Source organism: Panthera tigris, chromosome C1 (genome assembly GCF_018350195.1).
Source record: "Panthera tigris isolate Pti1 chromosome C1, P.tigris_Pti1_mat1.1, whole genome shotgun sequence".
Classification (NCBI taxonomy): domain Eukaryota; kingdom Metazoa; phylum Chordata; class Mammalia; order Carnivora; family Felidae; genus Panthera; species Panthera tigris.
The window spans coordinates 2,148,594-2,166,938 of NC_056667.1; the positions used below are offsets into that span (position 1 = coordinate 2,148,594).

General features: G+C 66.7%; 1 protein-coding gene across 4 annotated transcripts in view; it reads left to right on the forward strand.

Annotated features, from left to right (window-relative positions):
• Positions 1-16,947, forward strand: part of TP73 (tumor protein p73) — a 62,286-nt gene extending 45,339 nt beyond the window's left edge. For all 4 annotated transcript variants that reach the window (XM_042996212.1, XM_042996213.1, XM_042996210.1 and 1 more), the window contains 10 exons: positions 6,756-6,942; positions 7,296-7,411; positions 9,408-9,517; positions 9,835-9,977; positions 10,214-10,302; positions 10,577-10,701; positions 14,382-14,530; positions 14,782-14,917; positions 15,244-15,337; positions 16,541-16,947. In XM_042996212.1, the coding sequence (XP_042852146.1) occupies positions 6,756-6,942; positions 7,296-7,411; positions 9,408-9,517; positions 9,835-9,977; positions 10,214-10,302; positions 10,577-10,701; positions 14,382-14,530; positions 14,782-14,917; positions 15,244-15,337; positions 16,541-16,867 (1,476 nt within the window). In that variant the 3' untranslated portion in view covers positions 16,868-16,947. The remainder of the gene's footprint in view (positions 1-6,755; positions 6,943-7,295; positions 7,412-9,407; positions 9,518-9,834; positions 9,978-10,213; positions 10,303-10,576; positions 10,702-14,381; positions 14,531-14,781; positions 14,918-15,243; positions 15,338-16,540) is intronic.
• The last annotated feature ends 1,398 nt before the right edge of the window (positions 16,948-18,345 follow it).

Consider the following 18,345-nt stretch of genomic DNA (forward strand, 5'->3'; position numbering starts at 1 on the left):
CCAGGAAGAGGAGGGGGCAGAAACCCGAGGGCGGCAGAGCTGGGGTGAAGTGTGAGGCCCCCGGGCTGGACAGGGCCACAGGGCTGCTACGCTCGGGCTCGTTTTAGGGCAGGAGCACCGCCTCGCACAAGTGACTAGCGCTCCAAGCTTCAGTAAAGTGGAAGCTCAGGGGTTGCTGGGGGATCCCGCGGTGGCCTAACGCCCAGGGTCCCCCTGGGATTACAGACCTGCCTCGTCCACCACGGCCCCGGGGCGAGGCAACCCCTCCCCTCTCCTCCTCGTCCTCCTATGTGAGGAGCCAGCTGGCTCCTCCGGGGCCTTGGGGAGGATGAGACGAGGGGGAGCCACATGCTCACCACCTGGCACTAGGAGCCACTGCCCTCTGCAGGGCAGTCAGATGTTCAGGGTCCCAAACTCTCCTTTTCCCCCGGGGCTTCGCCGGGTATTTATCTTCAATTCCAGCCAACCATTGCCTTAAAAGCTGGAAAATGCCCATCCCCACGTGTCCGGGGCATCCCCGAGCTCACTGGAGAAGCTGTGGGCTCCTGTCCTGCTGGCAGAGGGTGCAGTTTCTTAAGAGTGAAAAAACCATGCTCACCACTGCCTGGCCAGAGGGCAGGTCTTTAACTGAGGTCCTGAACTGGAGACTGACCTGTAGCTTCCATGGCAGGAAGGTCAGAGGCAGGAGAGCCCGTGCCCAGGGCCCCCAGCTGGAGCCGACACAGGGCCATCGAGGCCATCCTGAATACCCGTCCCCACTGTGGCCACGGCCGGGCCAACCTCCCCGCTCCCAAGCCACCTGCAGCTGGGCCGGCCCCAGTCCCAGGCCATCTGGAAGCTTCTGGGCCCTGGGGGCAGGAGCTGGCCCACCTGTGCCTGCACCCACCAGACTGGCAGTCATGTCCAGAATGGGGTGCCTGCAGTCAGAGGATCCCAGGACCATCCTCTGAGCAGAAGGTGCCTGCTGGCCCCCACACCCTGCCCAGGCGGGCTGACCCTATGAGCGCTACATTGACAAGGCCAAGCAGCTCAGAAGGGGAAGGTGGGCGTTAAGGGTCATAGGGGATCTTTCCCCTGGCAGTTGAGGGGACCCTCTGTGGTGAGCAGAGCCGGGCTGGTGGCCAGCCTCCTCATTCTGTCCCCACACGGGTAGTTCTCTGGTCTGGCTCACAGCCATGCCTTGCTGCATTCTTACCAGAGTGTTTTCCCCATGGGGCCAGCCAGCGGGGTGTCTGCCTTCTCTGGGAGGCCAGGACAGACAGGCTTGGGCTCTCCAGCTGGCAAAGTCAGAAACCAAGTTCACAGGCAGAGGAACTATGTTTGAGCCTGGCTGAGGCAGATCCTGGTGCTTCAGACGTGGCCACCATTTGTGCTCTTGGCCAGGAGGGTGGCTCCTGGTGGGAAGGCTGGGGCTCCCCGCAAGCCCAGCTGGGTCCCCAAAGACACATCCTGCTTACCCTCTCCATCCTCAAGGCCCCCTCCTGAGGGTCCAGGGGAGGCCAGATGGCAGGGCCTGGGTATCTGAGGCCAAGGGCAAATCCCCGCCCATTGGCCCCCTTGCCCTGACCCCAGGCCAGAGGAAGAAGCATGTTGTGCCTGGCACCTGTGTCCTTGCTCTGTCCCCCTGCATGCTTCTTTGAGTGGCAGTCTTCCTGGACCCAGGGCTAGCCTGGTGGAGACAAAGGGGACCCAGGGGTCTCAGTGCTCCTACCCCTGATGTTAGCCCAGGACAGAAGCCACCAGAGACATCCTTCCCGGCTTGCAGCCATGTGTGGGAGGAGGGTGGAGTAGGCCCAAGTCCCTGTGGCCTGGGAGTGCCTGAGGGGGATGCTTGCCACTTCCCAAGGCATGGTCCTTCCAGGTCGTGAGGGTCCCAGGGGCTCCTGCTCCCTTGATTGGGAACAGGCTCTAGGATGTGGGGGGGCAGGCTCCTGAGGGGTGTCGCTGCCAGCCCCAGGCCCACCTCTCACAGGTAGGCAGCCTCTGGCCCACAGCCTCTGGGGATGCCCCTGGATAGTGGTCAGCGTCACTCGGCACCCGCAAAGCCCACTTTTGCCTCCCGTTTATCCTTCTCTGGGCTCCCGGCGAGGGAGCCCCTGACCAGCCTGTGCAGGGTGTCAGCAGATGTGTGTGTGTCCTCCCCTAGCCAGGAGCTCTTGAGGATTCTCGGCAGGCTTCTTTATCAGGCACGGTTGCAGCCTACCGGCGTCCAGGAGCTCCCAGGAGCCTCCAGCCAGCAGGCCTGTGGCCAAGGTGGGGCGTTGGCTGTGGGTTTCCTTGTGCAGGGACCCTCACCGCTTTCTGTCCGTGGGTGCTCTGAAATGGGCTGGGGTGATGGTTACAGACTGGCACCCTCCCTGTTATCCTGCCCAGACCTCCCTGACATGTCAGAGCCCACTCCATGTCCCAGCAGCTCTCCGTGGAGTAGGGGAGGCCACCAGGAGGGGGTGTGGCAATGTGGCTTGTGTCACTCAGGGGCCCCTCCTTACCCAGGAGGGCTGTCAATGGGGGCTGTTGACCTAGGCCCCCTGTGGGTCTTGGGGGTCACCCTATGAACCCACACAGCTTCTTGGTAAGTGTTCTTGTGGGAGTTTCTCTAGGGAGGAAGGGAGTCTGTGGCCTTGGGTAGGTCCTCAAAGGGGTCCATAACCTGAGAGAGGAGAGAAATGTGGCTCTGAACACACATGCACGCACACACACACACACACACACACACGCGCGCGGGAAGCAGATAAAAGTGGGCTATAAAAAAAAATCATTTAAAAAAATAAAAGCCCCCCCTCAAGGCCCCGTCTTCCAGAATCTGTTGTAACAGATTCGCCCAAGCTGGTTAACGGTATTTGCGGTTTGCAAGATGCTACACGTCCCTGGAAAATGACAGACAACCTATTATCACCTCTCCACTCTCCTCCTGTCCAAACCTGCCCATGCCGGGCACCCAGCTGCTGGGGAGCGGGTGCGAGGAAATTAACAGCCACGGAGCCTCGCCTGCCACCCGCCACCCTCTCGCCTGCCACCCCCGCGCCAGCCCTGCCAGGCCCCGGGCTCCCAGCCAGACAGGGCCCGTCGAGGACTCTAATGGGGGGAGGGTCCGGTGGGGGAGGGCAGGGATGGGCAGACACCAGCATTTGGGCAAACCGTTTCCTGCAAACACGAAGGGATACATGCATCTCGGGGCAGGCAAGTCTGGACGGCTCTGTGTCAACAGCCGAAGATAAATAAGATTTTATCAGCTCAGAATCTGTTGAAACACATCCATCTAGCGGTTCTAGGGAAGGAGAGGCAAGAGGGAGGGAGAGGAGGCGTCTTCACGTGACCTTCTCTGTGGACCAGGCAGGACCCAGGAGTCTTCCTCCCCACCTGCCCATGCCTGAGTCCCAGGAGCTGCTGGCTGGGGGGTGGGGGCTCACGCCTTCTTAGACACAGGCTACTCCACCCTGACCCCACCCTGGGTTTGGCCACCCCACGCCTCCCCCCTCCAGGCCCCCCTCCCGCCCCTGTAGCCCAGCAGCTGTGCCCCTGCAACATGCTACCAAGTGTAGGGAAGCCTCAAGGCATCCCTCCAGCCGGCCGTTCGCTGTTCTACCAGGACCGGGCTAGACATTTGTGGCTTCAATCCCCGCAGGGGTGGGGTGGCCGGTGTATGTGCCCACGGCCATATTATCAATCATCTTGGGGTGCCACTAGACTAGGGACACCCCTGTGGGGAGTGGGACCAGGCCCAAGGCTGGGGGTCGCCCTGCCAGGGACGCAGAGGGAGGAAGCGGGGGCCCTCTCTCTTCGCCCACCCTAGGCGGCTCCGCGCTCCCAGCCCAGCCTGGTCCGGCGCGGGTACCACGGACAGCTCCCCGCGGCTCCTCCCCAGGGCGGGGCGTCCTCCGCGCGCCCCTCCGTCCCCGCCCTTCCTCCACCCGGCGCCGGCCACGTGTCCCTGCGTTTTCCTGGGACCTCCTGCGGCCCCCTGACACGGAGAGCACCCCCGGGCGCCCCCATCCCCGCCTGCCGGCCACTCGCCCCTGCGTTTCCCCCGGACCTCGGGGCCTCGGTCCGACGCCCAGATACGGACACCGAAGGGGCGCCCCCACCCCTCCGGCCACAGGGCCTGCAGAGGAAGGCTCACAAAGTCTCTGCCGGTCAGGGGCCTTGAAGCCCCGCCCCACTGTCAGGACAGGCCTGCGGGGCTGCACCTGAAGTCCTGCTCCCTCCCTGCTGGCTGATGAGCCAAGGCACCTGGCCCTTGGGGGGCCAACAGACCCCATCTCAGGCCGTGGATGGATCACGAGGTCGGAGGACTGACTGATGGGAGCCGCTGGGTAGTCGCCCCAGAGAGGGGACTGGAGGGCCTGCTCGCAGAGGGGCGGGGAGCCATCCGGCCTGGAAGTGACACTGCACACTAGGCCATGGCCGGACGGCTCAAGGGTGTTAAGTGTGGTCAGCCAGCGGGCCGCCTGCCCAGCCTGGGAGAGGTCTGTCCAGTGGAGTATAGCATCCCGCTGACAAGCACCAGGACCCGGGGGCCATTCTCCTCTTGACGCTTTCAGGCGGGAGCCTCCAGTAAGTCCAGATTCTTCTGAAGGTTGAAGGGGCCTCAGAGCCCATTTTCTTTCGTGACTCTGGAGCCTGGCAAACGATAGGCACCCCACAAACACTGCTGCAGGGATGGCCCTCTGGACCCCGGTTGCCCCTATCATTGGTTCTGTTCGGGTCCCTGCAGGCCAGCCGGGGCTCACAGTTCCCGGGGGGCCTCCTCCATCAGGAAAACCCCCTGGGTGACGGCTCTCCTGCTGAGCCTCTCCTAGGGCCTCCAGGATGCTTGCCTGGAAGTTCCCTGCCTGAAACCACCTGCACACTTGTCTGAGAGCCGGGGACCTGTTCTGAAGCCTCACTGTGGGTCGACAAGAGAGCGGGTGCCGAATGGGCACCCGGTGTCTGCTTTGGGCCGGGCAGGTTGCTGCTGTCCTGGCAGGGGCACCCAGCTTATCCCCCAAACTGGTGCTTCGGGGAGTGAAGGGGCAGCATTTGTACTGATGAGGACGTCGGAGGTCAGCAGTCACCCCCTGGGAAGCAGGACTGAGCCCCACAACAAGCAGGCTGCCCTCACTCCCTGAGCCCTGTTTTCTGCTCTTCCCAGAAGGGCCTCAGCAACCCCCCCCCTCCCCAGGGCTGTGTGTGATCATTCTTTCCTGCACTGTAAGCAGGTCTGGGGACTCTGCTTCTCGCCAGAAGTGGGGGTCCCAGGTATGGGGTGGCAGGCTGCACCTGGCTCCAGGGAGCCTGGCGAGTGGGAAGGGGCGGTGAAGCCCACGGCATCCAGTTTCCTTCTGTGATGGGGGTGTGAGGGGCGGGTACTGAATTCAGCGCCAAGCGAAAGCTGAACAAGGTCCAACACCCCGACAATGCCTTGAACTCCACCCCAGGGATGGGTGTTTCCAGGAGGGAGCCCCGGTCAGCTCATCAGGGGAGGGATGGCTCACACTGTGGGGCCAAAGGCTGTGAGGGCACCGGGGACCCCCTGCTCTGGGGCTCTGCGTAAGTTCCATCTCCCTGTGTTTCCCACCCCTTGCTTTTTGTACACTTAGAGTAGCTGAGGGTCCATTGTGTGCCTTGGTGGCCAGAGGGGGGGCTCTGGAGGCCAGTGGGGCCTTACCTTTGCAGTGTGAGGGTGTCGGGGCCCCCAGCTTCCTTGGCAGAAGCGGGCTGTGACCTGCCCCTTCTCTGGCTCTGTCGTCCATGTGTCCGGCCTCAACGGCCCTGACCGTAGCACGGTGGGTACACTTCCCGCTGGGAACCGTGGGCCCCAGCCTGTGGTCGCCAGTCCCCTGTGGTACACCTGCCACAGTGGTGGCCGGACCCCAGCTGGGCGCCTGTCTGAAGCAGTGTCTCCTGGTACAGTACGGTTTCTCTGACCCCACCATGGTGGGGTGTGATGGGGCACTCTCCGGACTTTGTGTCTGGGGTGACTCCAGGTCACCGGGGATTTGTGGGGGGGCAGGGAGATTGTGGGGTGGGGCCAGGAACCTGAGACCAGGAACACTGTCCCTGGGGGAAGGAGGCATGAGGAGCCCCAGACGGGTCTGCCCAGAAGCCAGTCAGCTTGGAAGCTAGTGGCTACCCCCGTGGTCACCAGCAGGTCTCCTGTGAACTCATGCGAGGGTCCTTGGGTGGGCGACCTGGTCCCCCGGCCACTGCCCCCAGAGGCCCCTGCCAGGGTCAGGAAGGGTATCATCGACCCTCCCTAGGACAGGGTCCCTGGGCTGCAGGTACTAGGGCTTTGAGGTCCCCGTGGCCCATGCCACGCTGCAGAGCTCAACCCCTCGGACTCAATGTTTCACATTCTTCTTCACTCGATTGAGAAACATATCTGAAAAACACTATAAAACTTCCTATTTTTAAAGGGTAGGCTTTGCAAGCGCTCTTGCTGGGCCCTGGGGGCCTACGGTTGACAGCGCTGGGGGGGTGGGTGGGGAGGAGCCGGGCTTGACAGGGCACCCCTGGCTCCCAGCCCCCGCTCTCCATCAGCTTCCCCCTTCCCCGGCCTTTCCTGGCCTCACCCGTGAGATGGACGTAATGGTGCTAACCTCTCCAGCCAGCGATGGCGGGATGAAAGCCGTCTGCTCTCCCTGTGCCCAAAGCAGCCGGTGCTGCCGAGTGGGCGAGGGGATGCGGGGAGGGGCGAGACTCCTGGCTGGGGGTGGGGTGCAGCTGAGCGAGGGTGCCGAGCCGGGGCCTCAACCCTGCCCCCCGATCCCCACCAGTACTCCCCGCTGCTGAAGAAGCTTTACTGCCAAATCGCCAAGACGTGCCCCATCCAGATCAAGGTGTCCACCCCGCCGCCCCCGGGCACCGTCATCCGGGCCATGCCCGTCTACAAGAAGGCAGAGCATGTGACTGAGGTGGTGAAGCGCTGCCCCAACCATGAGCTCGGACGAGACTTCAATGAAGGTGAGGCCCCGGCCCCGTGCCCAGCAGCCAGGGCACCCCGGGAGGGAGGGCTCGCCTCGGGCGTCCATGCTTGGAGACAGCAGGGGCTGACAGCGTGGACCCGGCACGTCCCCTCCCCAGCCCCTTTTCCTCCCAGCTGTACCTGGGGCCTGGGGTGCAGGTGCCCAGGGGACAGTGGTCAGCAGCGATGCTGGGCCAGGCACCCTGAGGGCATCAGGGCCGGCGGCCCGAGCCCCACCTGGGAGGCTGGTGGGGCTGGCCTTTGCGGTCCCCAGTCTGCTGCGATGTGTCTGGCACAGGGGTGACCGGGCCCCAGCCGAGCAACCCCCTGAAGCGGTATCCCCTCCCGGCAGGACAGTCTGCTCCGGCCAGCCACCTCATCCGCGTGGAGGGCAACAATCTCTCACAGTACGTGGACGACCCTGTCACAGGCAGGCAGAGCGTCATGGTTCCCTACGAGCCCCCGCAGGTAGGTGGGGGCCCCTGCAGTTAGCCACGAGGGTGAGGGTCCGGTCACGGAGCACTCATGTCACTTCAGATGGCCAACCCACTGTCCCCAGCGCCTCCGGGTTAAGTCTTGCTGTGGAGCAACTTCTTCACCTCCTGCCCCCACCCCCAGCCCCTGACGCCTGGCACTCATTTCTGGTCACTTCTGTGCAGGTCTAGGTGGGACCCCCCTCGGCCTCTCTGGCTACAGGGGAGAGGCCTGGAGATGAGGGTAGAGGCCAGAGGTGGCCGGTGGGCGGGGTGGAGAGCTGTGGGCGGGGCTCTGCTGTGACCTGAAGGCAGCAGAAGGTTCTGGGGCTGCTGTGAGGGCCCAGCCAGAGAAGCTGGGGGTGGAGCCAGGTGGGGGTGGGGGGCTGAGCAGTGACGGTGGGTTGGGGGTGGGCCCCAGTTGGGCCCGTGGGCCATGCTTCCACGGGTGAGGGGGCACAGCGAGCCCCACCTTTCCTCTACCTGGCTCTGACCCCTAGACCCCCCAAACTGTGATCAGTTCCCCGGACCCCCAGGCCCCAGCCCTGCACCTGGCCCCTTAAACCCCCAGCCCCCAGGAAGGGGTGTGACCACCCTGCACTCCCTCCCTCCCTTGCCCTACGTCACCTGCCAGGAAATCAGGGCTCTCCTGTCCCCTGGTGGCTTCTGTGTGCCAGCAGTTTGGTGAAAGGCCAGGTTTGCCTAAGCCAGTGACTGAGTTTTATATCCTGACCCAGGGAGACCATGACACCTGCCCATTTTGTGGTCCTGGGATGCCCAGGAGTCGAGAGCCCTGGATTCCTTGTGCAGCTGTCCACAGACTCCCTGGGAAATGGACACATGTGCTGGAGATGGGGGTCCACTCAGATGGCTCTGGTCCCTCTCTCTGCCAGAGCAGTGCCATTCACCTTTCTGCCCACGAGAGCCTGCAGCACGCAGAACACACCTTTGTGCCCACAGAGACCTGTGCACATGCCCGCTCACACCCAGCCTCCAGGGCTTGACCTCCAATCTGTGTTAGGAGACGTGGTTGGGGCAACCAGACCACAGGACTTTGGGCCTCCGAGAGCCAGCACAGAGCATGGCACTCAGTGTAGTGCATGACTGGGTGGGTAGATGAGAGGTATAAGTGGATGAGTGGTTGGAAGGAAGGAAGGAAGGAAAGATGGAGGTGGAAGAATGGGTGGATGGATGGATAGATAGGTGTAACTGGATGAGTGGTTGGAAGGAAGGAAGGGTGGATGGATAGAAAGATGGATGGATGGAAGGAAATATGGGTGGATGGATGGATGGATGGATGGATGGAGGTGGGTCAGTGCGTGCAAGTGAATGGTTGGATGGATGGGCGTGTGGACAGAAGGTAGATGGATGGAGGTGGATGGATGGATAGATAGGTTTGACTGGATGAGTGGATGGAAGGAAGGAAGTATGGGTGGATGGATGGATGGATGGACAGAAGGAAGGAAGGATGGATGGATGGGAGAAAGGAAGGAAGGATGCATGGAAAGAAGGAAGGAAGGAATGATGGATGGAGGTGGGTCAGTGTATGCAGGTGAATGGCTGGATGGGTGAGTGGGTGCACAGAAGGTAAATGCATGGAGATAGAAGGATGGGTGGATGGATGGATAGGGGTAACTGGATGCGTGCTTGGAAGGAAGGAAGGAAGGAAGGGTGGATGGATGAATAAAAGGATGGATGGATGGATGATAGAAGGATGGATGGAAGGAAGGATGGGTGGATGGATGGATGGAGGTGGGTCAGTGCGTGCAAGTGAATGGTTGGATGGATGGGTGGGTGCACAGAAGGTGGATGGATGGAGGTGGATGGATGGGCGCATGGGTAGGCAGATGGGTGGATGCCAGAGGACCACAGCGCAGGGGCCTGCCTCTCCCCCAGGCCCACCTAGAGTCGGGCCTGGCCCAGAAGCACCCGCCTCGGCGGGTGGGGCCTGCATGCTGATAGCACTGCTTCCTCCCCTCTCCCGTGTGTAGGTGGGGACAGAATTTACCACCATCCTGTACAACTTCATGTGCAACAGCAGTTGTGTGGGGGGCATGAACCGGAGGCCCATCCTCATCATCATCACCCTGGAGACCCGGGAGTGAGTCTGCTGGGCTCGTGGGGGGGGGGAGGGGTGGACGGGGACCTGGGCGGTTTTTGCTGGGGGCTCGGCCTGCAGAGGGGCAGGGTGAGGAATGGTGCTGGCGCTGGAGGTGAGTTTCAGAGGGAGGGCTCCCCCTGGCTGCGAGGGCTGCTGGAGCAGGGCCTGGGATTTGGGAGGACGCAGGGGACCTGGTGTCTCAGAGTGGCTGGGTGCTCCGCCTTGGTCCCCTGGCTCCTCAAGACCCCGCCGTGGGGGCCGAGGTGGGTGGCGCAGGCCCCCGAGGCTCACGGTTCTGGCCGTGCCCGCCCCGCCAGCGGACAGGTGCTGGGCCGCAGGTCCTTCGAGGGCCGCATCTGCGCCTGTCCCGGCCGAGACCGCAAGGCTGACGAGGACCACTACCGCGAGCAGCAGGCCCTGAGCGAGACTGCGGCCAAGAACGGGGCTGGCAGCAAGCGCGGTGAGTGGCCTGGGCTGGGGCGTGGGGGCCGCCTGGGACTTCAGGGCCGAACGTGCCTCGATGGGCGTGACCCACGGGCTGCCGGGGCTCCGGCCCCATCCAGCGTGGGCCCCGCCTTGGGTTTGCCCCTCTTGAATGGGCTACTGGTCTCTGGGCCCATCCACGCTGCACACTGGGTGTCAGGGGTCCTATGGCTTGATCTGCAAGTGGCCTGCCTCCCCTGCCTCCCCTTGCAGCCTTCAAACAGAGCCCCCCGGCCGTCCCCGCCCTGGGCACCAACGTGAAGAAGAGGAGACACGGGGACGAGGATGTGTACTACATGCACGTGAGTGTCCTCCGTCTGTGACGCCCAGGCTGGGGCGGCCGGGGAGGACGCCACAGGCCACCAACCCGTCGCATCTTCAAGTTCTCCAAGAACGATCGAGGCCCCACGTCTGTTGGGGGTGCAGAGCCCGGGGAGGGGAGGAATGGTGGGCGCTCACTGGGTCCCGGACCTGCTCCTGGGGAAGGGGGGAGAAGGGGTTCCGGGGAGCCCTGCGGAAGAAGGGGCGCCTCGCTGCACGAGCACCTGTGCAGAGGGTCCCCCGGTGTGTGCTCAGGTGCGGGGCCGAGAGAACTTTGAGATCCTGATGAAGGTCAAGGAGAGCCTGGAGCTGATGGAACTGGTGCCACAGCAGCTGGTGGACGCCTACCGGCAGCAGCAGCAGCAGCAGCTTCAGAGGCCGTGAGTGCGGCGCCCCGAGCCCCGGGCCCCCTACGCCCCCAGGCCCCGGGCCCCCCACCCCCCGGCCCCGGGCCCCCTACTCCCCCAACTCCGGGACCCCCCTACCCCCCCCAGCCCCGAGACCCCCCTACCCCCCAGCCCCGAGACCCCCCTAACCCCCAGCCCAGGGCCCCCCCCTACCCCACCAGCCCCGGGCCCCCTACCCCCCCAACTCCGGGACGCCCCTACCCCCCCAGCCCCGAGACCCCCCTAACCCCCAGCCCAGGGCCCCCCCTACCCCACCAGCCCCGGGCCCCCTACCCCCCCAACTCCGGGACCCCCCTACCCCCCCAGCCCCGAGACCCCCATAACCCCCCAGCCCAGGGCCTCCTACCCCCCCAGCTCCGGGACCCCCCTACCCCCCCCAGCCCCGAGACCCCCCTACCACCCCAGCCCCGAGACCCCCCTAACCCCCCAGCCCAGGGCCCCCTACTCCCCCAACTCCGGGACCCCCCTACCCCCCCAGTCCCGAGACCCCCCTAATCCCCCAGCCCCGAGACCCCCCTAACCCCCCAGCCCAGAGCCCCCTACCCCCCCAGCTCCGGGACCCCCCTACCCCCCCAGCCCCGAGACCCCCCTACCACCCCAGCCCCGAGACACCCCTAACCCCCCAGCCCAGGGCCCCCCTACCCCACCAGCCCCGGGCCCCTTACCCCCCCAACTCCAGGACCCCCCTACCCCCCCAGCCCCGAGACCCCCCTACCCCCCCAGCCCCGAGACCCCCCTAACCCCCCAGCCCAGGGCCCCCTACCCCCCCAGCTCCGGGACCCCCCCTACCCCCCCAGCCCCGAGACCCCCCTACCACCCCAGCCCCGAGACCCCCCTAACCCCCAGCCCAGGGCCCCCTACTCCCCCAACTCTGGGACCCCCCTACCCCCCCAGCCCGGAGACCCCCCTACCCCCCCAGCCCCGAGACCCCCCTAACCCCCCAGCCCAGGGCCCCCTACTCCCCCAACTCCGGGACCCCCCTACCCCCCCAGCCCCGAGACCCCCCTAACCCCCAGCCCAGGGCCCCTCCTACCCCACCAGCCCCGGGCCCCAGCCCCGGCCCCCTACCCCCCCAACTCCGGGACCCCCCCTACCACCCCAGCCCCCCACCCCACCAGCCCCGGGCCCCCCACCCCTCCAGCCCCAGGACCCCCTACCCCACCAGCCCCGAGACCCCCCTACCACCCCAGCCCCGAGACACCCCTAACCCCCCAGCCCAGGGCCCCCCCTACCCCACCAGCCCTGGGCCCCCTACCCCCCCAACTCCGGGCCCCCCTACCACCCCAGCCCCCCCACCCCACCAGCCCCGGGCCCCCCACCCCTCCAGCCCCAGGACCCCCTACCCCCCAGCTCCGGGACCCCCCTACCCCCCCAGCCCCGAGACCCCCCTAACCCCCCAGCCCAGGGCCCCCCCTACCCCACCAGCCCCGGGCCCCCTACTCCCCCAACTCTGGGACCCCCCTACCACCCCAGCCCCGAGACACCCCTAACCCCCCAGCCCAGTGCCCCCCCACCCCACCAGCCCCGGGCCCCCAACCCCCCCAACTCCGGGACCCCCCTACCACCCCAGCCCCCCACCCCACCAGCCCCGGGCCCCCTACCCCTCCAGCCCCAGGACCCCCTACCCCCCCAGGCCCGAGACCCCCCTAACCCCCCAGCCCCGAGACGCCCCTAACCCCCCAGCCCAGGGCCCCCCCTACCCCACCAGCCCCGGGCCCCCTACCCCCCCAACTCCGGGACCCCCCTACCACCCCAGCCCCGAGACACCCCTAACCCCCCAGCCCAGGGCCCCCCCTAACCCCCAGCCCAGGGCCCCCCCTACCCCACCAGCCCCGGGCCCCCTACCCCCCCAACTCCGGGACCCCGCTACCCCCCCCAGCCCCGAGACCCCCCTAACCCCCCAGCCCAGGGCCCCCCCTACCCCACCAGCCCCGGGCCCCCTACCCCCCCAACTCCGGGACTCCCCTACCACCCCAGCCCCCCACCCCACCAGCCCCGGGCCCCCTACCCCCCCAGCCCCGAGACCCCCCTAACCCCCCAGCCCAGGGCCCCCCCTACCCCACCAGCCCCGGGCCCCCTACCCCCCCAACTCCGGGACCCACCTACCACCCCAGCCCCGAGACCCCCCTAACCCCCCAGCCCCGAGACCCCCCTAACCCCCCAGCCCAGGGCCCCCCCTAACCCCCAGCCCAGGGCCCCCCCTACCCCACCAGCCCCGGGCCCCCTACCCCCCCAACTCCGGGACCCCCCTACCACCCCAGCCCCCCACCCCACCAGCCCCGGGCCCCCCACCCCTCCAGCCCCAGGACCCCCTACCCCACCAGCCCCGAGACCCCCCTACCACCCCAGCCCCGAGACACCCCTAACCCCCCAGCCCAGGGCCCCCCCTACCCCACCAGCCCCGGGCCCCCTACCCCCCCAACTCCGGGCCCCCCCTACCACCCCAGCCCCCCACCCCACCAGCCCCGGGCCCCCCACCCCTCCAGCCCCAGGACCCCCTACCCCCCAGCTCCGGGACCCCCCTACCCCCCCAGCCCCGAGACCCCCCTAACCCCCCAGCCCCGAGACACCCCTAACCCCCCAGCCCAGGGCCCCCCCTACCCCACCAGCCCCGGGCCCCCTACCCCCCCAACTCCGGGACCCCCCTACCACCCCAGCCCCCCACCCCACCAGCCCCGGGCCCCCTACCCCTCCAGCCCCAGGACCCCCTACCCCCCCAGCCCCGAGACCCCCCTACCACCCCAGCCCCGAGACCCCCCTAACCCCCCAGCCCAGGGCCCCCCCTACCCCACCAGCCCCGGGCCCCCTACCCCCCCCAACTCCGGACCCCCCTACCACCCCAGCCCCCCACCCCACCAGCCCCGGGCCCCCTACCCCTCCAGCCCCAGGACCCCCTACCCCCCCAGCCCCGAGACCCCCCTACCACCCCAGCCCCGAGACCCCCCTAACCCCCCAGCCCAGGGCCCCCCCTACCCCACCAGCCCCGGGCCCCCTACCCCCCCAACTCCGGGACCCCCCTACCACCCCAGCCCCGAGACACCCCTAACCCCCCAGCCCAGGGCCCCCCTACCCCACCAGCCCCTGGCCCCCTACCCCCCCCAGCCCCAGGCGCCCTGCCCCACTGAGTCCTCACTGGGTCCCAGACCTGCTCCTGGGGAAGGGGGAAGAAGGGGTGCTGGGGAGCCCAGCCCCAGGCGCCCCACCCCACTGGGTCCTCACTGGGTCCCAGGACCCCCTACCCCCCAGCCCCGGCCCCCACCCCACACCCCCTGCCGGCCAACACCTGGTGGGAAGTATGGGGCCACTTCCACCCGCCAGGACGGGTGCCCCCCTCCTCCTGAAGCCTCCCATGCTCAGTGGCCATCTGGGCTATCCCTCCACCTCTCCCGCAGGGGGGCCTAAGTGGCCGCTGACAGGAAGGCGAGGGGGGCAGGTCAGAGCACGGCCGACTCTGGTGGCAGGAGCCGGCTCTCCCTCCCTCCCACCCCAGGCCGGGTCCCGGGGGACAGCCAGCGGCCGGGTGTGGCCCAGGTGTGGGTGGGAGTGCTGGGCGAGAAGGGAGGCCCCCAGCAGCCCGGGACATCATGTGGAGGTGAGCACAGGGGGATGTGGCCGCCTGGGCCTCTCACCAAGAGCCGTTGCTGTCTAAGCAGGAGCCACCCGCAGCCGGCGTCCTACGGGCCCGTCCTCTCGCCCATGAGCAAAGCGCACGGGGGTGTCAACAAACTGCCGTCCGTCAACCAGCTGGTGGGCCAGCCTCCCCCGCACAGCTCGGCGGCCGGGCCCAACCTGGGGCCCGTGGGTGAGTGGCCCGGGCCGTGGGGGCACAGAGCAGGCCGGGGAGGCACACGGCAGGGGGTCTAGCTCGAGACACTTCTGCACAGCTCAGGGCTCTCGAGGGCAGCCCCCCGCCAGCAGCCCCTGTCCACAGGCGGGGGGCACAGCCACGGACAGCCCCCCGTGTCCATCGCCCACCTCAGGGAGGTCCCGGTCAGGCGGAGCGTTGCGGGGGGCGGCCCGGCCCAGCTGGCTCTGACTGTCCCACTTGCCCAGGCCCCGGGATCCTCAACAACCACAGCCACGCCCTGCCAGCCAACGGCGAGATGAACAGCGGCCACGGCGCCCAGTCCATGGTCTCGGGGTCCCACTGCACCCCACCCCCCTACCACGCCGACCCCAGCCTGGTCAGGTACGTGGGCTGCTGCCGGGCCCTGCCTCGAACCCACTGACCTCAGCCCCTCGTGGCCGCCGGCCAGCTTGGCCCCCAGCCCTGCGGGCAGTCCCTGCCCGCTGTCCTGTGTGTCCTCACATCCACTCTGCCACCACGAGGACAGACACAGGCGGAGGAGAGGTCAGGAGTGAGAGTCCAACAGGTGCCGGGGGAAGCACAGACACAGGGTTCCGTGGAGGCTGAGCCCCAGGGTGAGCACCTCGCCCGCGCCGGGCTCCCAGCCGGACAGAGCAGCCGCGGGCTTGGAAGTTACTGCCGCTTTATTTCCCACGTTGTCTCTGCAGTTTTTTAACAGGATTGGGGTGTCCAAACTGCATCGAGTATTTCACCTCCCAAGGCTTACAGAACATTTACCACCTGCAGAATCTGACCATAGAGGTAGGAGCCCCGCCCGCGGACCCAGAGGCCAGGGCCCTGTGCCAGGGCAGAGCGGTTCTCCGCTTTGTGGGCCACTCTTTCCTGCTCTTGCTGAGGGAGGGAGGCGCGGGGTGGGGGGTGGAATCTGGAAAACCCTCGCTCCCACGACCGAGCTCAACCAACTCCCTCTCGTCCGGCTTCCTATGGAGTCAGCCCTGGAGAGAGAGTCGTGGGTGAGCTGAGCTGCTCAGGCAGTGTCTGGACGGGACGCCCGCCCGGGGCCCCTGGCAGCGGGCCGCTCACTTGGACTTGGCTGCGAAGCTGCTCTCACGCACCCAGCGGCCCGGCTGCCTTTGATTTGGGGGACAGGCTATTTCCAACTCTCCAGAGTTGTGAAGGTCAAGGCCGGAAGGGTCTTGGGGCTGGCACGCCTCAGTGCCACTTACAGAGGGAGAAACTGAGGCCCAAAGAAGACAAGTCACACCTGCGCGTCCTGGGTTCAGATTGTGCCAGGCTACAAGCATCCTGGGCACCGTGACCAAACAGCCGTGGCTCACCTCTGGGTCGGGGGACAGTGCCAGCACTGAGCCCCTCCTAAACCACAGAAGACCGCACCTGCTCGCAGCCTAGGGCCGCCTTGAGCTGTAATGTACCATTAGCCAAGGGACGCGCAGGCCTCAAGAGCCCAGAGAGGCAGAGGCCACCGGGGACACTCCAGCCCGGGAGCCCCCGCCCCCTCCCCCCCTCCCCGCCTGCCGTTCTGTTTCCACCCAGGGCCCCAGGCCAGAGGGGCGCACGCAGTTTGCCCAGGGGCTGGGGCCACTCGTTCAGCCCTGACCGTGTGCTGTGTCCACCGCCGCCCTCCTCCTCCCCCATCCCCACTGACCCCTGCTGGCCCAGCTCAGTGCATGTTAACCCACCCCCCCCCCACCCCCCCACCCCCGTCCCTGTGTGACCTGCCTGCCTGGCTGGTGCGAGGAGGCCCCAGGGGCTTGATGGTCGGCTCCGGTCCCCCAGGGCGTGCAGTGGAGGCGTCGCAGAGCCCAGGAATGACTTCACCCCTGCACGGGGGCGCGTGCGCGCGCGCGCACGCCGCTTCTTAGCTCCCCGGTCACCCGTGGCCTGGCAAATGCGGCGCCAGAGGCTCCGTTGTCCCACCGCCAGGTCCCGGAAGGGCGCCTCCGGGGCGGGGCGGGGGCGGGGCCCTAACGGCGGCTCTTGCAGGACCTCGGGGCCCTGAAGATCCCGGACCAGTACCGGATGACCATCTGGAGGGGCCTGCAGGACCTGAAGCAGAGCCACGACTACGGCGCCCAGCAGCTGATCCGCTCCAGCAGCAACGCGGCCGCCATCGCCGTGGGCAGCTCCGGGGAGCTGCAGCGGCAGCGGGTCATGGAGGCCGTGCACTTCCGCGTGCGCCACACCATCACCATCCCCAACCGCGGGGGCCCGGGGCCCGACGAGTGGGCGGACTTCGGCTTCGACCTCCCGGACTGCAAGTCCCGGAAACAGTCCATCAAAGAGGAGTTCACGGAGAGCGAGATCAACTGAGGGGCCGGGAGGGCGCGGCGGGGTCCCCGGGCAGCCTCGCGTGGTCTCCTCTTCCTCGTTTTCACAAACCGCCCCGGGAAGCAGGACCAGCAGGCTGTGCCGGGGGAGGGGGAGAGGCGAGGTCCACCCGGCGGCTCCCGGACAGCGGCTGGCGTGTCTGGACGCGATCTGGGCGGGGGAGGGTCGGCCCCCGGAGCCAGCGCCTTCCCCACCCGCCCCGTCCGTGCGTCCTCCTCCGGGCTCTGCGGCTCCCAAGCGAGATGCTCCGGGGACACAAGGATCGCCTCCGCTGACGGACTGCCAAAAAGTATTTTTCGATGTCTTTTGTTTCCTGGCAACGAGCGGCCCCGTGATTGTGACTTAAAACACGTTTATTTTGGGGTCAGCGCTCCAGACCCTGTCTCTGCCGAGGCGGGGTCCCTCTGCTGGATTTGAGGGTCCGTCTACCCCTCACACTTCAAACCCACTGCTACCTTCCACTTCCCGCCCCAAAACGAGAACCGGAATTTCCCGGGATTTGGAGCCGACTGGGGAGGAGGGCGTCCCTCCTTGGAGGCAAGGAAACTTCTGGTCAGTTGCCACCAGCCAACACCCGAGCCAACACCACCGGCCACGGCCAGAGCTCTCCAGTGAGCTTCTCCGCACAGACACGGACGGCATGCTCCTTAGACTACTGGAAATTGTCAATATTTGATAAAAAGATACCCTTTGTACTTGGTGGGTCAGCTTTTTTTTTTTTTTTTTTCTTTCATTCCTAACATTCCCTTCAGGGTTCAACCTGGCGGGCATTCCTGGCATCCCCGGGTCTGTCTAAACAAGCTGGACGAAGAAAGCAGAGGGCAAGCTGGACAGGAGCATGGGAGAACGGGGCAGGTCCGGCCACTGTTTGGCTGGGAGGCTCTCCACTTGGGACAGTTCCAGTCTGGTGGCTACTGTGGCTAGTTGGGGGTAGGGCTGTGGGTTGCCTTTCTCGGGGAGAGTCCCTCCAGCGGGGAGGGAGCAGTTGGCAGGAAGGTGCACCTGTTGGGGGCTTGGAGGGAGGCGGGGGCAGGAATGAGGCCGGTTTCATTTGTAAGGAACCTCCGGAGCCTTTGTGGCCAGAACCCAGACAGACCCAGCGCACTGCCCAGGGCAGGAGACAGGACAGGAGAGACGTGGGCGATGGGTAATGAGGCCAACACCCCCGGTGGGAGGGTGCCTGATGTGTGAGGCCTGAGACAAGCCTTGGGTGCGGCCACACGGCACTTCCCAAGCACAGCCCGGGGAAGCCTCCAGGCCAGGGGAGGGTGTAGACGCAGCCCTAATCATCCTCTGGGTCTGTTCTCGTTGCCATAAACCACCCAGAAGATGCCTCCCTCCCGGGGAAGGCAGGACGGACTCTCTTCAGGCCGCGTGTTCAGAGGTGTCCCCTGGGAGCGGGAGCACCGTCCCCCTCCATGCTGAGCCCAGACCGCGTTAACACTCCAGCTTCTTTCTTA